Below are 20,887 nucleotides of genomic sequence, written 5' to 3'. Positions count from 1 at the left end.
TACCAAACATAAAACATCGTCACCTAGTTTATCGCTATACTGATGATGGACTGTGGGGAGATGGGGGTGGGGTAGGGGAACGTCACCCTTAATCGGACAGAAAGGTGGTTGACATCTCTGGCAGCCTTGACATCAAAGTCGACCTTGGAAACTTGGAACTATCGATTTCATTATATTGCAAGGATAAGACTCGGCCGTGCACATTTACATTTGCATCATCAAAGTTTAGACTGACAATTTATAATGTATGACTTTGCTATAGAACATAGGAACGTAAGTTACGTGTTGAGACAATATTGATAATACCCCGGATAGGCGTCCACATGTCCAGTACGGACAACACGTGAACGGCACCGGTCCATCAATACAGCTCTAAATCTGAATCCCTCGTCACATGGTATATTGATTGTAACAGTTGTGTAGTGAGCGACACAAACCGCCTCAGCACACGTCGTTTCAGAATGTCGTCAAAAGCTGTGGCATATATCCTGCTGTCAGGTAGGTTAGATTCATGCTATCATCTTGTTATCACTGAGAGGTAATAATGAAGTTAACACAGAAACTCTTTTAAAGATTGTACCACTATCTTACACCAGCAACTGTGATCATCTGATTTTCTTCTAAAGTTCTCTAGGTTTGTGTTTTATTCATATCAGAATTCATCGCTTGTGAAAATCTACGAATAAGTATATATATACATGATTATTTCCAGATATGTTGGCTCACTGACACAATCATTGTTGATTATCTGAACAGTTTACTGTACCAGAAAAATACAGAGATTGATACACTTATTATTTCTTTCTGGTGATTGAAACAATAAAATACAATTCCTTTTGAAAACAGGTGTCCAGCTAAATCCAAAAACTGTCCTATGGTTTTCGCTCTAAAGGAATGTGCGACAAAAACAAAGGTTTGTTGTGGATTGCGTGCTAGAGAATTGAAATGCCACAAACACACATTCAGTGTTTTCCCTTCTGGTACATACCGTTTCTACTTCCTTTAACTGACAGAAACTCGAAAAAAGATATCCGTCACAAATGGGGAATTATGTGATACACTTTATACACCGAAGTGAACTTACGTCACGTTGTATCACAGGCTTCTGTTTTCCTGGAATGTTCTGGGAAGGTGTGGGTAATTATCCTTCACGGAATTATAATGTGTTCGTACAAAATATTTTTTTCTTGTTTATTACAGAAAAAAATCAACACCAGATACATATAAAGCCAACACAACCGTAAGAAATAGTGTTCCACAGTTCGGGCCAATGGCCTTTGTAAATGGGTTATCATGAGCATGAGTTATTTCGGATTGTCAATGACAACTTGTCATGATTCCATTTGCTGCCAAGAAGAGTATTTTCGAGACAACGGTCGGGCAGCCGGGACACGCACACACGTACGCACACGCACACACACACACACACACACACATGAAACAGATAATGTTTTTTTGCTGATGTATTCCTTGTGGTTTCATGCGCTAAACAAAGTCACCTCTGTTAGTCACCCCTCAAAATTATTCACACTGTACGTTTAAGTAATACAGAATGAGCATCAGATGTGTATAATGCATTTGTGAGAGCAGAATGAAGTAGGGCCCAGAAATATTTAAAAAGTCAGGGATATGCTAAAACCGAACCACGTCAGAGCCCAAAACGCCAGCTTGGAACGAACGTGATTTTCTGTGTTATAAAAAAATAATAGGTTTTCATTTGTGTGTTTGTACTGTTTGGTCATAGATTTTCACATCCATGTTGTTTTAAAGGATTAGGGACTACAGGTCAGTGAATTTCTTGCTGTAGACTGTTTCACCTAATGTAGTTGACTTCCCTTGGATAGTTTTGTGTGTGCTTTGGCGTATATAAGAACGGATGTGGAGCGAATCCGGTTCAGAAAGTTCACAGGCAAATATACACATGAGCATTAATTAAGCACCACCAAAAATGATTGTCCATTGTAACAAAAAGGGATGAAAACTATGGAATACTGTAAGGGACATTCTCGCGATCTTGACCTTGTGATAATAAGCATGCGCAACGCCAACGTCTAAAACGCGAGATCGCGAGATCGCGAGAACGCTAGAAAAGGAAATGTCGCATTCTCGTGTTCTCGCGATTTCGTGTTTTTGTGGCCTTATTTGACAAGTCGAGATTGCGAGATTGCGAGATTTGACAGCAGGTTTAAAAGTCGCATTCTCGCACTTTTAACATTTTGAGCTTGTTTCCAAAGGTCGAGATCGCGAGAATGCGAGATCGCGAGAATGTCCCTTACAGTATTCCATAGAAAACAGAGAAGGCATTCAGTTATATCTACATACACATGCAGTTAGTATGAAATTCACGTGCTGCCTGACAGGCATGCTTTTCATGCTCAAGTACTGTCATGGTACAAGCGACTGAAGGGTATAAAAGGTGAAATGAAGTATTCTCAATGCTTTCTTATCGACGCATCAATAAGTGAACGGTGCTGAAATTGAACTTTTGGGGACATGCCGAGGCGTAGGCTTTCTGAAAATACCAGATGGCAGAATTTTGGCATGCATGAAGCTGGTTTGTCGTGTCGCAGCATTGGGTCCAGATCGAATATCAATCACAGATGCGGCCACTGGTTATGTGAAGGATCGTCCACGATCAGGAAGGCCGAGGAAGACCACTCCCGTGATGACCGTGCCCTAGTTAGCCTAGTGAGACGCAGGCCCATGACCAATGCCAAAGATCTCAGAGAACAATGGAGAGTGGGTGTTCGTCTCTCAACCAGCGCTATCAGAAGAAAGCTGAGGTCCGCTGGACTCCGTGCACGTCGTCCAATCAGACGTCCCTTACTCACTGATAGACACAAGGCTCCACGGCAAAACCACAATCTGAGGACATGGGGCAGGATCCACTGGTCCGATGAAAGCCGTTTTCTTCTACGTGTTACTGATGGCCGTTGGCAACTTTGGAGAAGGAGTAATGAGGCTTATCAACAGCGGATGATCCATGCAGTTGAACCATTTGACGGTGCCTCTGTAATGGTGTGGTGGTGTATCTCCTAAGCTTAATCTTGTCACCATTCAAGGGACACTCAATAGTCAGAGATACCAACAGGAAGCTGCTGTTGTCCCGCATTTTGATAACCACCCCACCACGCCACCACGGTTGAATTGTCACCATTACTGTTGGCTTAGTATTGAGCAGTGAACGTTTTTGTGTACGTTGGAGCACAGACACTGTCTGCGTGACCATAGTTTTGGACATGATTACTAATAACGTTTTTAGTGTCCCCATATGACTGTCCATACAATACAGCCGAAAGTAGCAGTAGTGTTGGTAGTTGATGGATTGACACTTTAGATGGTTCAGTTAACAAAATTATAAAAATGTGTTTCCATATCATGAATGACCAATGTGTTGTGTTAAACACAGTCTTATAGCATGAAAATGGGTGGTGCTTAATTAATGCTCACGTGTACATAAAAACAAGTATGAACCGGTTTGAGGGAGCTCATCTGGAATGCTAAGCTGACGTGCTACCGTTAGGTGATTCTCTAAAACTCAAACAACCCCAAAGTTCTTTGTCAAAACTCCCCGAAAAGGGTGATTAAAATCATCTTCCTGATGAACAAAATACGGAGATTTTCTCTGAGAAATTCAATTCCCACTTCAAAACTAAAATTGACAATATCACAACAGATTTACGATCTTCAACATCCCAGGGCAATGAGTGCTAACACTCGTCAAGGAATCCAAGCAGACGCCCTTTGAACTAGATCACATCCTCATGAGTCAGCTGATGAAGGTTTATGATGATTCCTGTCATCACACACATCGTCAACACAGACAGGACGCCTTCCCAAAGAAGCTATTGTGAAGCCTCTCCTAAAAAAAGGACAAAACAAAACAATTCCCGACAGGAATCTAATCTTCACCTCTGAAGTACAAGTAAAGCTGTAGCAAAACAGCTAACTCAACATCAGGATACCAACGAATTGTTTGCAAATTTCAATCAGCGTACAAAAGATCACAGCACCGAGAGAGCTTTGGTGTGTGCTGTGAACGATTTGCATCCAGTGGCTGTCTGTGTGAACCTCGGGATGGTTGTGCTGTTACATTAATCCGCAGCTTTCGATACAATCAAGCATGAGTGTAAATGCAGTCGAGATGCAGTATGACCTGTCAAGACATGTATATGATTGGTTTTCTTCCTACCTGTCAGATCAGTGCCAGGGTGTTATCATCAAAAACACATAATAATCAAGGATTGATCAGTGTTTTGGCGTGCCCCAGGGTTCTGTGTTGGGACTAGTACTGTTAACATTATGCACTGCACCACCAGGAGAGCATCTCAATATATATGAACTGCTACACCATTTCCACACAGTATTTCTCCTGGTGTCGAACATTCATCTCTTGAAAAATGGTCACTTGAACAACCATATGTCAAAAAATGGATGACAGCCATTATGTTGAAGTTGAAGATGAGCAAAACGGAAGTCATGTTCAGTGGACCAAGACAGAAACTCCAGAAACTAGATGTTGCTGACATCCCAATATATGACATCACAGTCCCACATTTCAGATCCGTGAAGACTCTGGGAGTATGTCTTCGGTCGGATCTTTCGATAGACAGATATATAGAGCCATATAGAGTCTTCAACTGCCATCTGCGGAACAGGCAGTATACGCCATCTCTTCACTCAAGACCCTACACCAACTCTAGCTGGATCTACAAAGTCAAACAGTAACCGCCTCCTGAGAATCCCAAATAAAACTGCTCGTATGGTTTCCAGGTTACCCCCAGTCCATCGGCATAAACAGCACCTTAAAATCGCTGCACTGGCTGCTCATCCGTGCGTGTGTTGTTTCTGTTTTAAATTCCTGTGCCTAGCCTACCAGTGTGATTATCTATGCGAACTCCCGACACAATGTCAGTCAGCTAGATGTCGCGGGGCCAGGTCAAAGCATTGACATTTCCTTATTTCAGCTGAAAGCATTTGGAGACAGAACTTTCCATGTGAGTCTTTAAAAAAACTGATTCTCTTCCATCATTCAAAACCTTCATCAGGGCTGGATGTGCTTATACAGAATCAAGATATCGCAGGTTGTTCTCGGTGTCGAAGACGATCATGTGGTCATCATGGTGTTTGGTGAAGTTGTCGCTGCTCTTGTTTCGGGTGTAGAAGCGGGAAGGACCATGTCTGCCCTGTGCCGGGACAACAGAGGGAGTTCCTTGGCTTTTGATCTATAAAGTGAGGCTCCCACACACAGAAGGTCGGAGATGCTTGGATGGTTCCTGCTTATGTCCATCGCAACTCTACAGAGAAAATAAATAATTCTGAATTCCACACATAAGGAAAATGTTACAAGTGTGATATGTCGTACGATTTGTTACTTGATGATCATATACGTCTACAGATATCGATAAGTAGTGAATAGTGCATTTACTTAATGGTGACATATTGTTAGAAACGTACAGTCTGGTTTGGCCTTTTTCACAATGTGTAGATTTGCTGCTTTGATCTCGAGACAAACCAGAGCGATGCGACTATCCATCCTGCCAAATGATACCGATGAATCACAACCTACCTCGAAATCGTTTCATGGTCAAACATTTTTTTAACAAAGAATGTAATGAAAACATCAGCCCAACTCTGAATAAAGTTTCATAACGTTTGTCTCCAATGAAAAATGTTATTTAACAAACAGTCACCATTTTGTTTTGATTTGTCATGTTAAGGAAACAGTAACTGTTGGAGGAGTGAGTGAGTGAGTGAGTGAGTGAGTTTAGTTTTACGTCGCACCTAGCAATATTCCAGCTAAATGGCGACGGTCTGTAAATAGTCGAGTCTGGACCAGACAATCCAGTGATCAACAACATGAGCATCGATCTGCTCAATGGGGAACCGATGACATGTGTCAACCAAGTCAGCTAGTCTGACCACCCGGTCCCGTTAGTCGCCTCTTACGACAAGCATAGTCACCTTTTATGGCAAGCATGGGTTGCTGAAGGCCTATTCTACCCCGGGACCTTCACGGGTCACTGTTGGAGGAACAGCCTAGGGGGCGGAAAGCATGTGCAGCATAGCATGTCAACACTAAGGGCTTGTATCAAAGGTCCTCCAGACTGGAGACTGAAGAAAGTCCTGTCATAAGTCTCAAACAGACAGTACACTTTTAACACCTCATCATCACGTAAATGTACTATTAACTACTTATCTGTACACGTACGATCACAATACCGAATGAAGACCTAGAACGGCCTGTTCAATACCATCCTCTGTTTGTTCACACTCAAAGGCAATCCTCAATAACAATGCCTTTAGAATCCTAATACCGTCAATGGTACATTCCTTACAAAGACGCTGCACGCCTAAAGCGGATTCGATACCGTTATCGTTTTTCATATGTGAATAGATCAATAGCTTTATATATTTCCTGTTATGGTAATTTTTTAAAATACAGTTTTCATTACGAATGGAAAGTAATAAAAACAATAGAATCAATGTTCCCCTTCGGTCAAAAGGCAGAAGTCCAATGGCAATTCTGAAGCAGATACTGAAGACAATCATCAATCATTCATGACATATAACATACATTGCCGATTGTGAAATACAAAATAAACAAAATTATAGGCGTACAGTCGCGAATCAAAAGTGCAGTATTTTGTACTTCGCTTTGAAAGAAGAACCCGGTCGGAGGGGGTGGGTGTGCACTCCAGTGTAACGAAGTCTTTCATTGACCGGTTTATTTGCCGATACTCTGAGACATATAGAAGTATGGTGAGTAATAAGAGAAAGATTCTTTATGGATAATAATTACTTCTTTTATTGTATATGATCCGACTTCTCGGTATGGATGCATATACCGTTGTCAGCCAACCGGTCTAGCACAGAATGAGAGGTTACGTGCCCTTGGCGTGCTTCAGGTTGGCACAACACAGGTCGTTGTAGTCCAGACATCGTGATACAGGTTCTGTTAACTATAGACCACGATCTGGTCGACCAACGGCAAGAACTCAGACTCAGGACAGATTTATCCGCACTATCGCCCTGAGAAATCGTCTGGTAACAGCAAATCAGATAAGGTGTCAACTTCAAAGAGATACTGGTTTGCTACTGAGTGCCTAGACCATCAGGAATCGACTGCCCGACGTCCTCGTGTCATTCCCTGTTTGAGGGATCATCACATTAGGGCAAGACGCCAACTTAATGCACCTATTTCTCTTGTTTTGTTTTGTTTTCATAGCGTTATTTTTCAACTTTGTAAGCTGGATTTGCTTTTTTGATCCCTTTCAGTAACACTATACATTTACGAAAACAAGTTATCAGAATCTGCAAAGTTGAGTTTTGCATTGCATATGACCTTTAAACTATTAATAACAGCTAGAATTACAGTGATGATTGTTACGTAATTATCCAGAAGCAAATCTGATCAGTCGACACTTTGCCCCACGAATGTTGCCTGTATGTCAGTTGGGCTTTACGCTGAAGCCGCCAAAACACATGAAGTAATTGTAGCATAGGACATGTAGTTATGATTCCTTATCCTGAACTTCATTCAAACGAAATTTCCTTCAAGACGAGTGCGAACGCAGTTGTTTCATCAATATTACTGTTACTGTTTTTTGTCGAATCTCGCTGCGGATAACGATAATGTGGTATAGACGCACAGGAAGTCTTGGTGAATGTGCGGCAATATCGATTCTGATACATTTCTGATACTTCTCATGGATACATTTCACAGTATCAGGAAACTGACCTTATATTGTGCTGGGTGTTATCGTAATCACTTTGTTACATGGCATTATGGTGTATATAAAACCAGTTTTTGGTTTCTAAGTGACACTTTAATTTTCCTAATGCTTAATCCAAAGGTATATTCTACGGAGACTACCAATACCCAGGGTTAAAGAGCCTTACTGTTCCTATAGAGGAGATTCAGGAGTAAACGTTTTATCACTGATACATTTGAATATGACTTGGACAGCCAAGCCACGAGAGGCCCGACCATCTCAGTCAGCAAGCTGCGATATAGGCTTCGACTCTGATTGTATTATGAGTTAGGTCATGGAACGCAGCTAAACATACATACATACATACATACATACATACATACATACATACATACATACATACATACATACATACATACATACATACATACATACATACATACATACATACATACATACATACATACATACATACATACATACATACATACATACATACATAGGTACGCACGTACATAGATATATACAGTTACATGGATACATACATAAATTCATACGTACATAAATACGTAGGTACGTACGTACATAGTACGTGCATTGAATACGTAGATATGTACGTAGGTAGATAGATACGTAGGTAGGTAGGTAGATACGTACGTAGGTACATAGAGTGATAAAAAAATGCAGAATTTGAGTCCAGAATGTCACGAAAATAATATTCAGATTCGGGATTCGAGTCCCCAGTCCCCAGTCCCCAATCCCAAATCAGTGTTTAACTTCATGTTGCTGTCCCAGAGGTCATTTTTTGGACGTAAATCTAGTCTGAGTGCAGACCATTGTAGTGCTTGGATGCCGTGTTGTCAACGTTGCTATGACAATGTGGGCACGAACCTTGTGATGTGAAAGGCTGTGACGTTCAAAATGTTTACAATGTGAGGTCTTATGAGCTGATGAATAGCAAGCAGCTGTCACGTCATGTTATCATCCTGGACCGAGATCCTGGAACACCGCGTTGCCTCCTCTCTGGATCAGGCTGATTGCACCCTATACCATGGTGGCTGGACCGCCCTAAGGATCTAATTCCATAATATACCCACTGGAAAACAGTGCCCCGCCCCTTTGCGCCCCGCATATCCTCACTGAGCCATCAGCTGTCGAAACACAATATAACCTTTTATAAGAAAAGAAAACACAGTTCCCTATTGTCAACAACCCCAGTTTCGATGCTGACTTACCCATGGCAGTCGATGTTGGCGGTGACAAGAGGTGAGGACAGGGCCACGATATGGACCGTGACAGAAGAGGTTTCTTCCGCGTAAACACGCATTGTATCGGCATGGTTCTGCTGTGAGACACAGTCGTCTTGTGTGCTGTGGGGAGTCGATCGTGCAGATGGTTGCACACAATCGGTCGTTTTTGACTTTGTGATATTGCTGAAGGCAACCCCCTGTGTGGACATTCTTGGAAGTGACATTAACCACTCTAGCAGTCGGTAGATTGTCCTGGCATGAACATTAAAATCATTTGCCTCCCCCCAGGGGATCCTGGTGGTTGAGGGCATGGGAGCAGGACCGGTGTTCTATTGCGGGTGGTTGAAGGGGCTCGGTTCAACCAATTGGCTGGTCATGCCAAGCCCTGTGCGTGGATTCTATGTAATTGCAAAAAATGTAATTTGAAATTATTTATATTTTGGTTTTGGCGCCCTTGGATTCTAGAATATTGTTTAACTTGAATTTTGTTAACATGAACTTTGCCTAGAGTCTTATGCCCAGAAGGCGGTGGCTCATGGGCCAATCTGGTGGAGGAATTAATCTTTTGGTTTTTCTGCTGGAGTATATCATCCGAGTATCCTTGTTGCTGCAAGTTGGAGACCCACTTGTATTTAGCATTGTCTTCATGGTACTCCGTGGTGGGTGGGGAGCTCGGATGATGAATCTTAAAACAGTATCCATGGCTTACGAAACTCCCCTAAGAAAACAAAACGTCCTCTCGACACTGATCCTCATCATGATGACCATAGACAGCCAAATCAATTGACTACTGGCCACGTTTCTTAGTAATGGAGACTAAAGATAACACACGACTGAAGTTGAATCCTTTTGCAGTGCAAAAAGGCACACAAGGCATAGCTGGTGATGTGAGAAACATTAGACTTTTGCGTTCAGGGTCATTGCTCGTTGAATGCAGCAAAAGGCAACAAGCAACTAATTTGATACCTACTGAAACGTTGTCGGTATTCCGGTATCAGTCTCTCCTCAAAGATCACTTAGCACCAGCAAAGGAGTTGTTAGAGATCGAGATCGATTGTTCGCTGGCATGTCCGAGTTTGATACTGTTTCAGAAATGAAAGACCAAGTAGTCATTTACGTCAAGCGTTTTACAACACGCAAAAACCACGAAACCGTTCAGACGAACACTTACCTGTTCTCATTTTCTTCTCCTAATGCTCCCAGATCAATAAAAGCAGGATATTGTAACATGACCGTTGACACCTACATACCAAATCCTTTGAGGTGTTTTAAATGCCAGAAATTTGGTCATGGTGTTAGTACTTGTACATTGTCCGTTGCATGTACTCACTGTGCTGAGAAGACACATACAACAGAAGATTGCGAGAGTACGTTTTTAAAGAATTGTACCAACTGCTCGGGTGCTCGCTCATCTTTTTCCAAAGATTGTCCGGTTTGGAAACAGCACATGGAGATCAACAAGATCAAAATTACTCAAAACATTAGTGTCTCTGTTGCAAAAAAAAGAGTGTCTTAAGTTCTGAGATTAAGGAAACGTATGCTTCCATTGCAAAAACACCGTCAGATAAAACCCCTACTGTAACCACGTCATCTGCAAGCTGTCAAACGAACTTGACTTGGCTTAAAACCGAGTCTCATACGATGTTACCGCCTGTAATATCTACACAAACTGTGGAATCACTTCCTGACACGCCCCAAACCCAATCAGAATCATCCTCTGCTTGTGATACATCTTCTCAGTCTAACAGAAACGTTCAACCCGTTGTCAAAAGCAAAACCAAATCGAAACCAGATTCTTTCTAAAAGCAAAGTGGCAGGGCCCAAAAGGGGTCAGATGATAAGATCAGATTATTTAACACGTACGGATCACTTGATGACATGGACATGTCTGAAAACGTCCATTCTAGGGCACATAGCTTGTCGCCCTCGGAAAAGGTACGGGGTAAATCCCCTTAATAATTATTAATCCACCTAAATAATAGGTCCATCTCAACATATCGAGGACTACGAACAAATTTTAATGAAATACGGTTGTTAATCCAAGATTTAGCACCATCAGCGTTCTGTCTGCAAGAGACATATCTGAAACAGACAGATCATTTTAGTTTACGTCAGTTTGAAGCGTACCATTATTTTTCCCCTCCTGGCGATAGGGCCTCTGGAGGTTCTACTATCCGTACACGACGGAATGTTATTCACAGCCCTGATACACTTAAAACTAATCTACAAGCTGTTGCTGTACGACTGACTCTGGGAGTAGCATTTACACTATGCTCTCTGTATATTCCGCCTCCTTCAAAACTACAACAGACTGATCTTCAATCACTCTATGACCAACTCCCGAAGCCATGTGTTATTATGGGTGACCTAAACGGTCACATCTGATTATGGGGCAGTACTAACACCAATACTGAAGGTAAAATACAAAATAAATAAATGGTGTCTTTAAACGGCTTTAAATTTTCTAAATCCAAAACGAATTGTATCCATTTTGTAGAAAATATATACCTCATAAGGACCCAGAATGGCACCCATATCAAAGTTGTCAAGGAGGCAAAGTTCTTGGGTTTAATTTGCGACTCCCATTTAACATTCTTACCACATATTAAATCCCTTAAAGCTAAATGCCTGAAGTCCCTAGATTTGTTAAAAGTTGTTTCAAATTCAAAGTGGGGAGGGGATCAAACTACCCTCCTTCACTTATACAGATCATTAGTACGATCTAAACTTGATTACGGTTCCATCGTATATGGTGGAGCCTGTAAAAGGACTAAGACCACCACCAAGGTCTAAGACTTTGTCTTGGGTCCTCCAGAACCTCACCTGCTGACAGTCTCTACCTTGAGGCTGATGAACCATCTCTTACACAACGCCGTATAAAATTGCCTTTACAATATATTACTAAATTATACTCTAATGAATCTAAACCTGCATATAACTGTTTGTTCAATCCACTTTATGAGGATTTCTACGACAAGACGTTTTCCCTTGATCCACCTCTAGGGCACAGAATTAAACCCTTTCTTTCTTCGGCCGGCATTGAGCTGGAAAACATAGCTCCCTCCCGTCTTCTTTCTTCTCCTCCTTGGCAGTTTGTAAGACCACAAGTCGACCTAACATTAACTTCTTTAAAAAAATCAGAAACTAATGAATTACAATATAAACAAAACTATAATCAATTAAAAACTACATATAGCAATTACAAACCTTTATTTACAGATGGTTCCAAGGACGGTGGTGCAGTAGATCGTGCCACTGTCATTGGATCCAGAACAATATCGTCTAGATTGCCAGATAACAGTTCTATTTTTACAGCTGAAGCTAACGCCATACTAACGGCTCTTAAATATATTCATAGACACCCTAAACATAAACAGTATATAATCTATTCCGACTCTCTTTCTTGCCTTCAGGCTATTAAAAATATTTCTTGTAAACATCCACTTTTAATTGAAATTATTGAATTGTATAATGATCTTGCTACTGGCCAATACGACATCGTCTTCCGTTGGTTACCCAGCCACATTGGCACACTGGGATTTAACACAATGGACGATCTTGCTGCTAAGGCAGCACTCCACAAATCTGTGACACCACTTCGTATTCCATACACTGATTACAGAGCTAGCATTAGAACTTGCATCCGTGATCTGATGCAGAAGTGGGACACCCAAGTAGGTATAAATAAATCACATGAAATAAAACCGTATATTGGTTACACCTACTTGGGTTGTCAGTCCAGATTTGAAGAGGTTATTGTACGACGATGTCGTATTGTCCGTACACGATATACTCAAGCATACCTATTGAAAGGTGAGGATCCTCCGTCTTGTATCCCTTGTGATGAGAGAGTCACTGTCAAGCCTATTTTGCTTGACTGTGTTGAATTCTCCATCACAAGGGATAAGTATTTTACACTCATAACAAATAACTATCTTTTTACCAGCGTAAGTACTCATTTAATTGTTGGTTTTTTAAAAAGAAATTGATTTTTTTGGTTGAATTTTTAATAATATGTTCTGTAAATAGATGTATTTTAATGATTGGTAGTTTGGATTAGTAACTTGAATTGTTAGTGGCTGTACCCTCAAAGTGGGTTGAAGTGTTGTAAAATTATTGTCCTCCTGAGAGGGTACGCAAGTCCCAAAACGTTCCAAGTACGTTTAGACTTTCCACTGTTTTTAATAGCAGTGTATGTGTATTATGTGTGTAATTTGTGACTAGATGTGACTGAATTGCTAATAGCTGAAGGGATGGTGTAAATCCAACAGGGGTCCATGCTGGAAGCAAAGCTACTGTAAGTCCCCATGGTCCCTAGTATGGGGGATCTACCTTCAGTTGTTGGCAATCTAAAGCCTGTTTTTATATTGAATAGTGATATTAGTTTTAACTTTCCACGCTAGTTCTAATTCCATTTGTGATATTCTAGTTGTTTTACTGTCCTTCGTTGACAGGTTTTTATAGTAGATATATATTTCTTTTGAGTATTAAAAGTCCTCGTCACGATATGGCCGATATATTGCTGATGTGACGTTAAATATTAACTAACTAACTAAAACCACCACCTTCCAAGAACAAAATTTTGCATGTGGTTTTGTAAAGCGGCGTTTCCTTTGTTGTCAGTATATATCGGCCTGTGTACTAATTGGCTGAAGAAAGTCACATGATCTTTCAACGATGCATAGAAATACTTTCAAATGTCACGCTCAATACCTAATATTCATTAGGTATTTGCTATTAGCATGTTGAGACCAAATAAAGTTTTCCAGAAATCAAAGGTTGAAATCAATAAATAATAATACTGTCTTAGCGATAGCAATACGTCGATATGTAGACCTAAGGTATTAGTTTTATATACAGTGTTGACATAAAACAACGCTACAAGTTCCTTTACGTTATTTCAAACTTATTAATCGTTTTTACAACATGTTACGCAGTAGTCTAACGGATTGTCACTATCTTACGACGAAGGAATAAGTGAACTTGAGTGATATACGAATAATTAGTCCAATAATCTCACATTTCTGTCTGTTGCAGTGATTCAGTGCCACAACACCCTGTGCTTTACTAGTCCAAAGCGGGCCTGGCAGCTCGGAGATAAGGCCGGAGCCTATGAGAAGCAGTCAAACGTAGATGCTGAGTACCCTAAACTCAATGATCCCATAACGGTGGGATCCGGTCCCCCATCGCTCACCTACAAGGCTTTCAGTTTTGATGGAACTGATGACTATGTTAAGGTCTTGATGAACAATAACGACCAGTTCCAAAAATTCTCTATATTCATGCTTGTGTATCCGACTTCAGCGTCAGGAACACTTGCCCATTACAAATACACATCAGGAGGAACGAATGGGATTGACGAGGTTGTCATCAGCATCGATGGTGGTAAGATTAGATTTAATACGATTTATGACAGTAACGTGTGGACCTTCACTCATCCTACAGACATAACTTTGGATGCATGGCACAGTGTTGTATACAACAGGGATATGGACAATGGAAAGATTCGTCTTGACCTTGACGGTAGCTCCAGTACCCACAATGGAGCTCATAAAGACATAGTTGAATATCTTGGCACCCCAGGAGAATTGTGGCTAGGGCAGAATATTGACAGTGGTAACTTCTTCAAAGGGAAAATAACGTGTGTGGTGTTCTATGACGACATTTTTCCGGACACTAACTACCAAGATACGTACACTGAATGTAATGCAATATCATTATCCTCAGGTAAGCTAACTATCTTACAGAATTCTTCAATTTTCTTCAACTCATATGTATATTTTGGTTGTTAATTTAAATATTGGTCGTGATATCTTACATGAACTTTGTGAAAGATCCAGAATATGTAAATTAGGATATGTTAATGTGGCTTCGGCAACATACTGTACTGGCATTAACTAGTGCGAGGTGTACATCTTAGAGAGTATTTGTTTGTCGCTGAACATCAGCATTGCGACAATTTCCTTTGTCTTGCGACACAATTTTCGTTTCCTGACCTGTTAAACACTGTTTCGGTTTCAATGTACCCGCGTACAGTCGTGTAACATTTCTATGTAACGATGACTACAAAAAGATTTGTACCCGTGCTTCAAACAGTTCAAAATTAGCATCTGAGATGTTCGGACTCATACATAAACAAATATCAACCAATGTACCAACCAAAGTCCCAACCAACATCCCAACCAATGTCCCAACCAACGGACATCTTGTAATGTTCTGACCGCATAAAGATTCAGATCTTGATCTGTTCTGCTGCCTTGGATCCGGTGAAACTGTCTTGCATAGTCAAACTGTCTTGCATAGTGAAGCTGTCTTGCATACTTAGTGAAACTGTCTTGCATAGTGAAACTGTCCATACTGAAACTGTCTTGCATAGTGAAACTGCCTTGCATAGTGAAACTGTCTTGCATAGGGAAACTGGCTTGCATAGTGAAGCTGTCTTGCATAGCGAAAGTGTCTTGTTAAATATTCCAAAAATAATTACAATATACAAATTATTTTTGTGACGGGAAAAAAACACTTTCCTGTTATATTGCTCATGCGGTTGAGATAGCAGTGGTGTTTTTCTACTTATATGTCACAAGTAATCGGTCTTTACATCTTGCAGTGGGAATGACATTTAAAGTATCCCAATACGTTTAATGTACCTTTAACATGACGTCGTCCTATTATATTCAGCACGCCAAGGTACCCACCCTGTGTGTTCTAGAAAGCAGTTGGCGATTTATATGCATAGCCAGTGTTTTATATTTTATTGTCTTCTTTATTGAAAATGTTTTAGCTTTGCGTGTTAGTTTTATATTCATATCTATGATCCTCTAGTACTTTTAGTGTCAATTGTCAACAGGTTTTACTCTTCAAAAAGTGTTTATCCTTTGTCACGCGATGGTTGAGATATTGACGTTAAGCAATAGCAAACGCAATCACTGTTCCAGAAAAAAAGAATTCAAAACATATCTATTCGGAGGAAATTTGAATATTACAACACTGGGCATACTTGACGAAGTTGTCTCCCTTTTGTCCCCCTTTTGCTCACTTTCCGAGAATCCATGATTCAACATGATATATTTTCTAAATCTCCCATTCCAGTATATCAGAATTTTAGTCAGGCATCGCGTTATCTATGGTTTCCTCCAGCAGGGTCGGAAATAGAGGCATTGCACCCAAACAACTACCAGACAGACTAACTGAAAGCAATTAACGGTTTAACTGTCTGCGTATTGTCTGTTCCCTATCTCTAGAACTCCCCTCCCATTCCGAATGAAAGTATAGAGCTTTACCTTAATTTCCCAGTTCATGTCCCTGATACCAATCAAAGAGTTTTAGCGCAATACCCATGAAAATGGGTGCAAGCAAATGGTCACGGATGGCCTTAGAAACTTACTGAAAAATGTTGCCCTGAAGCTGGTTTACTTCAACGTGTTTAACCAACACATCGACTGCCTCATGTCCTTGTTTATGCTTTAATCGCTAACCACTGCGTAACTGTCAAAACCACGATTGCTATTCATCATAGTGTTTGTCTGTTTTCAATCGATTCGCTTTCGACAATAGCTGAACCGACGACGAATGATTCTAATTATCGATTGAACGACTTGAAGAGGAAAGGTTTATCGAAGGAAACTGCCTTCTGTCGTGTCATTTTCATTCAGAATTACGTGCTTGTGCCAGGATTGTCAAAGTCGTTCGATAAAGAACCCGCTCGGGAGATGGAGTTGTACTACTGATACCTGTTCGTGTCATAAAGTGCAACGTTAGAGGACAATTGTGCCATCAATAATCTGCGCAACCTGATGTCATCGTGTGTTATTAAAGAAGGTGCATTCGACATTTGCATATCACTCGGCGAGTTCTTTGGCTTAGGCCGTGTGTTTTCTAACATGGTCATCAATATTCCAGCTATATGCAGTCAGCCTGTGACTTGATCGAGTCTGGGCTAGGCAATCGAGTGACTGATATCGTGAGAAATGATCTATTAGACCTGTGGTCGAATGTGGACCAGTCATGTGATTAATGTGGCGGGAAACGATCCATATAACGGCGACCTGTGAAATGATCGCGTCTGGGCCAAACAATCAAGTGACTGGTAATGTGATAACAACTCTCCGTTACAGTACTATGGCACTGGTTCACTGACCATAGATACTTATGGCCAGTAGAGGTTGATGAGAACCTATCGTAACCTGGATCCCGCCCTTTGATTGGAGTACGAAGAGACATTGACTTGTGTGACATCAGTCAGATCTAAACTCGGTTTGCTTGGACGTTAAGCATCAAGCATCAAAATATTTTCTCACAGAAAGCAGTTGTGCCAATGTCAAAAAGGGACTGTTTGTCAAATATACTCCCTGTGATCAATCAGTTCCAAATACAAAGCCACATCGACAACATATAAACATTATAATATGACTCCATTGTATATTACATATAGCGCTTGTAAGGACTGTAAGAGCACTTGACATGCTACACGATTTCGTATCTCGTTTTACACTTAACAACTTGAGAGATAATCCGCAGTCACAGTTTGTGCACTGCTGAAGTTTGCGTCATAACATCAGTGAGTGAGTTAAAGAGAAATTCAAATAAACCCTTGGTGTGTCAGCATTCTGTCGGAGATAACAGTAAAATATAGTTCTTCGAGCGTTGTTTTCACACGGACATTTCCCTGGAAAGTGGTAGGTATCTCTCTACGCTGTTTCTGCAGAATATGCATTGTTTTCACAACATAGCCCACAATGACATAAATAAATGACGGCTTATTGAAACATATCATTTGGAAAGAAGACGTATGCCCCAAGAAAGAGGCATTACAATGAGTACAAGAGAGATTAGGTTCAAGGTTGGAAGTGATGCTGTTCTGTGGGTCGCCCCTGTGAACATCTACTATTGCCAGCAGCAGCAATGAGCAACGACGGTTGCCAGCAAGTAACAGAGCAATGACATTTCTGCTTGAAGGATGGCATAAATAAGACTGACACTATGCTAAAAGATATTGCTAACCGCTCAGAAGCAGAATTAAACAGATTCCGTCTTAAGAGCCATCCTGTCATAATTTTGAATATTGTACATGAATTAATGAGTCCACAAGGTCCACGAATGATAACGCAATAAGACCTTAGGACGTAGGCACATGACGTCCCCGGAGAATAAGATTCAAAGTGGCACAAGCGACAATAAAGAGCGTGAAGAATGGTTTCAATAACCGTTATGTGTTAAACATGACATGACATGGGAAAATACATCGTCCGACAAACAGAAGACAAACCAATAGCCACGTGGTCAAACATCACTACATTATGATCGCCCACTAAGTTCCCTACTTCAGTGCTGTGCCCATGCCACACGACTTGCAGTTCCAGCTTCCAGTTGCACATAGCTTGGTTACTCAAAGTTTAGGATGTAAAACCATTGAATTTCACAAATCAACAAGGTTTTTCTTTCCGTGAACTGGGCTCGAACATATGATTGTACAACAATATTTTATGGATCGGTCCTTTTCTTAAACACGACGTAACACGAGTTGCTGGTTTGTTATATCAATATCATTGTCAAATATAAACAGAAAATGGTGTTCTTAGATACATGTTTTACATAGATCACATCTAAATAACCGTACAAGATTTTTTTTTCTTTTAATCTGTTCCAGGACCCAGCCAGATCACGGATGTCGACACTATTACAACTACGACTACGATCACCACAACAACCGCTACTACAACCACAACTCCTACAACCACAACTACGACTACGCCTACTACTACACCGCCATCAACTACAACTACGACAAGTAGTATTCCAGTGGTTCCCCAGCCAATAGCTCTGTGGCGACTTGACAACACAACATATGGTTACAGCACAAGTGGGGTAGCACCACAGCACCCCCCTCAGTCCGAGTGTGCTAGACTAGCAAATGGATGCCCCGACATGCCATCCAGACAGTCTCTGATGCTTGACGGCGCTTCTTCGTCGTACATAGACGTGAACGTGACGTTTGGAGTCCTACAGGATGCTTTTCAGATCGTTCTCTTCGTTAAACCGGGAATCCCTTCAACAGGAACAATACTACACTTACAATATGCTGGTGCTCAGCATGGCATTCGAGATGTTAAGCTGACAACCAGATCATCTAACGTGACCCTGTCCATATGCGAGTCGTCTTTGTGTTGTGACTCTCTGGACCAAGCAGTGGTCCTCACATCAGACGTATGGCACTTGGTCGTCATTGAGCGTGGTAATAGTAAAATTGGACTGACGATTGATGATTTGTATTCAACACAAGTTTCGACGTGTGTCAGTGGATCCGTAAGCATAACAGATACAGTACGCCTTCGTGTTGGCCAATCACTGGATGCGCAGGACAGCCTCCGTTGCAGCATTACCTGCATGGCAGTGTACGACTACGTATCCCCCGGAACACAAAGGAAGTTAAACCATCTTTCATTCTGTCAAGATCCTGTTTCACCCCTGCCTTTGTTTGGTACGTATATGGTCTTCCTCAAATGATAGGTTTAGGTTTGAACGGTTTGTATAAAACACGGAATGTATGAAAGTACTGACACATTATCATTGATTATTGATTCAAAAACATGGATCTAAAAGAGAAAGGGATAATGACTAACAATATCAATAAGAATAGATTGACTAAACTAAATCTACTACACCCTTAGTGTGAACAGCCTTACCCCTTAAATATTAAAATATAAATGTATCGGAAGAAACAGTTACACTCTCTTAGCATATTTTATAAGCTAAGAGTGTGTACGTTAGTTCAACACCTGTCATAAGTTTACTATTATTCAGGGTGGAGGCATGTAACTGTTATTAAATGCTTTAGGCTGACCACCATATAGCTGGAATATTGCTGAGTGCGGCGTAAAACTAAACTCGTTCACTCGCTTTAGGCTGAAAATCCTTCATCAATATTGATCAACGTGGAGATTTACATCGACCCTTCTAGCACCTGAAGAGAATACTGAAGACATCACTTAAGAAATACGTTCCAGGAAAGTTAGTCAGGCTGACTTCACAAGACGTAAATGAATTCCTGGCTAGTTGTCGAAATGTGGCTTGTCGTACACGTTGGGCATCATATCATCCAACGTAAATTAATCGTAGCAAAGATCGTTTCGAAAACAATCGCCGCCTAGAACTATTATACCTTGATCGGTAAAATGATCGGGCGGTGCCAGGATGCACACACTGCACAGCAAAAATATCTTCGTTTCTGGACACCGGAAACCTAACTGAAACAAAATGGAAACTTAAGTTTCAGGTAGGTTTCCAGATCGTTTCTTTACGTTTCCATCAAGTTTCCGGTGAATAGAAACTCACAATTACCCACAATCCGGTAGGGCTCCAGTGAGTTTCCGTTACCCACATTACAGTAGGGCTCCAGTGAGTTTCCGTTGCCCATATTCCAGTAGGGATCCAGTGAGTTTCCGTTACCCATATTCCAGGAGTGATCCAGTGAGTTTCCATTTCCCATATTCCAGTAGGGATCCAGTGAGTTTCCGTTACCCAGATTCCGGTAAGTTTCCACTGGGTTTTAGGTACCTACATTCCACACAGGTTCCATTCCACTATTCTCTACTTTCAGTTAGTTTCAGTTACTTAATTCAAATAGGGGCACCCGTGGCGAGCCACCTCCTCGTGGTGGGTGCTGGGTAACGCCAAGAGCTCGCAGACACCCCCGTAGTGATCGAGACTCATGATAAGACACCACTAAAGTTGAACCCGTTTGCAGTATCGAAGGCTATTTAAGGCATTGCGGGTGATGTCAAAAATGTTAGACGCTTGCGTTCAGGAGCTCTTCTCATTGAATGTAGTAAACGCCAGCAAGCTACAAAACTGATGACAACTGAAATGTTGGTAGGAATTCCCGTATCAGTCTCAACTCACAGGACGCTCAACACTAGCAAAGGC

At 41.2% G+C, this 20,887-nt stretch overlaps 1 protein-coding gene across 1 annotated transcript in view; it reads left to right on the top strand.

Moving 5' to 3' along the window:
• Positions 1-461: 461 nt before the first annotated feature.
• Positions 462-20,887, top strand: part of LOC137258703 (uncharacterized) — a 36,224-nt gene continuing 15,798 nt past the window's right edge. Inside the window, exons 1-3 of the mRNA XM_067796394.1 lie at positions 462-498; positions 14,003-14,692; positions 18,612-19,442. Coding sequence (XP_067652495.1) covers positions 462-498; positions 14,003-14,692; positions 18,612-19,442 — 1,558 coding nt within the window. The remainder of the gene's footprint in view (positions 499-14,002; positions 14,693-18,611; positions 19,443-20,887) is intronic.

This window comes from Haliotis asinina, chromosome 12 (genome assembly GCF_037392515.1).
Source record: "Haliotis asinina isolate JCU_RB_2024 chromosome 12, JCU_Hal_asi_v2, whole genome shotgun sequence".
In the NCBI taxonomy this organism is placed as follows: domain Eukaryota; kingdom Metazoa; phylum Mollusca; class Gastropoda; order Lepetellida; family Haliotidae; genus Haliotis; species Haliotis asinina.
The sequence above is the reverse complement of the archived record's forward strand: the minus strand, read 5'-3'. Positions and strand labels throughout refer to the sequence as shown.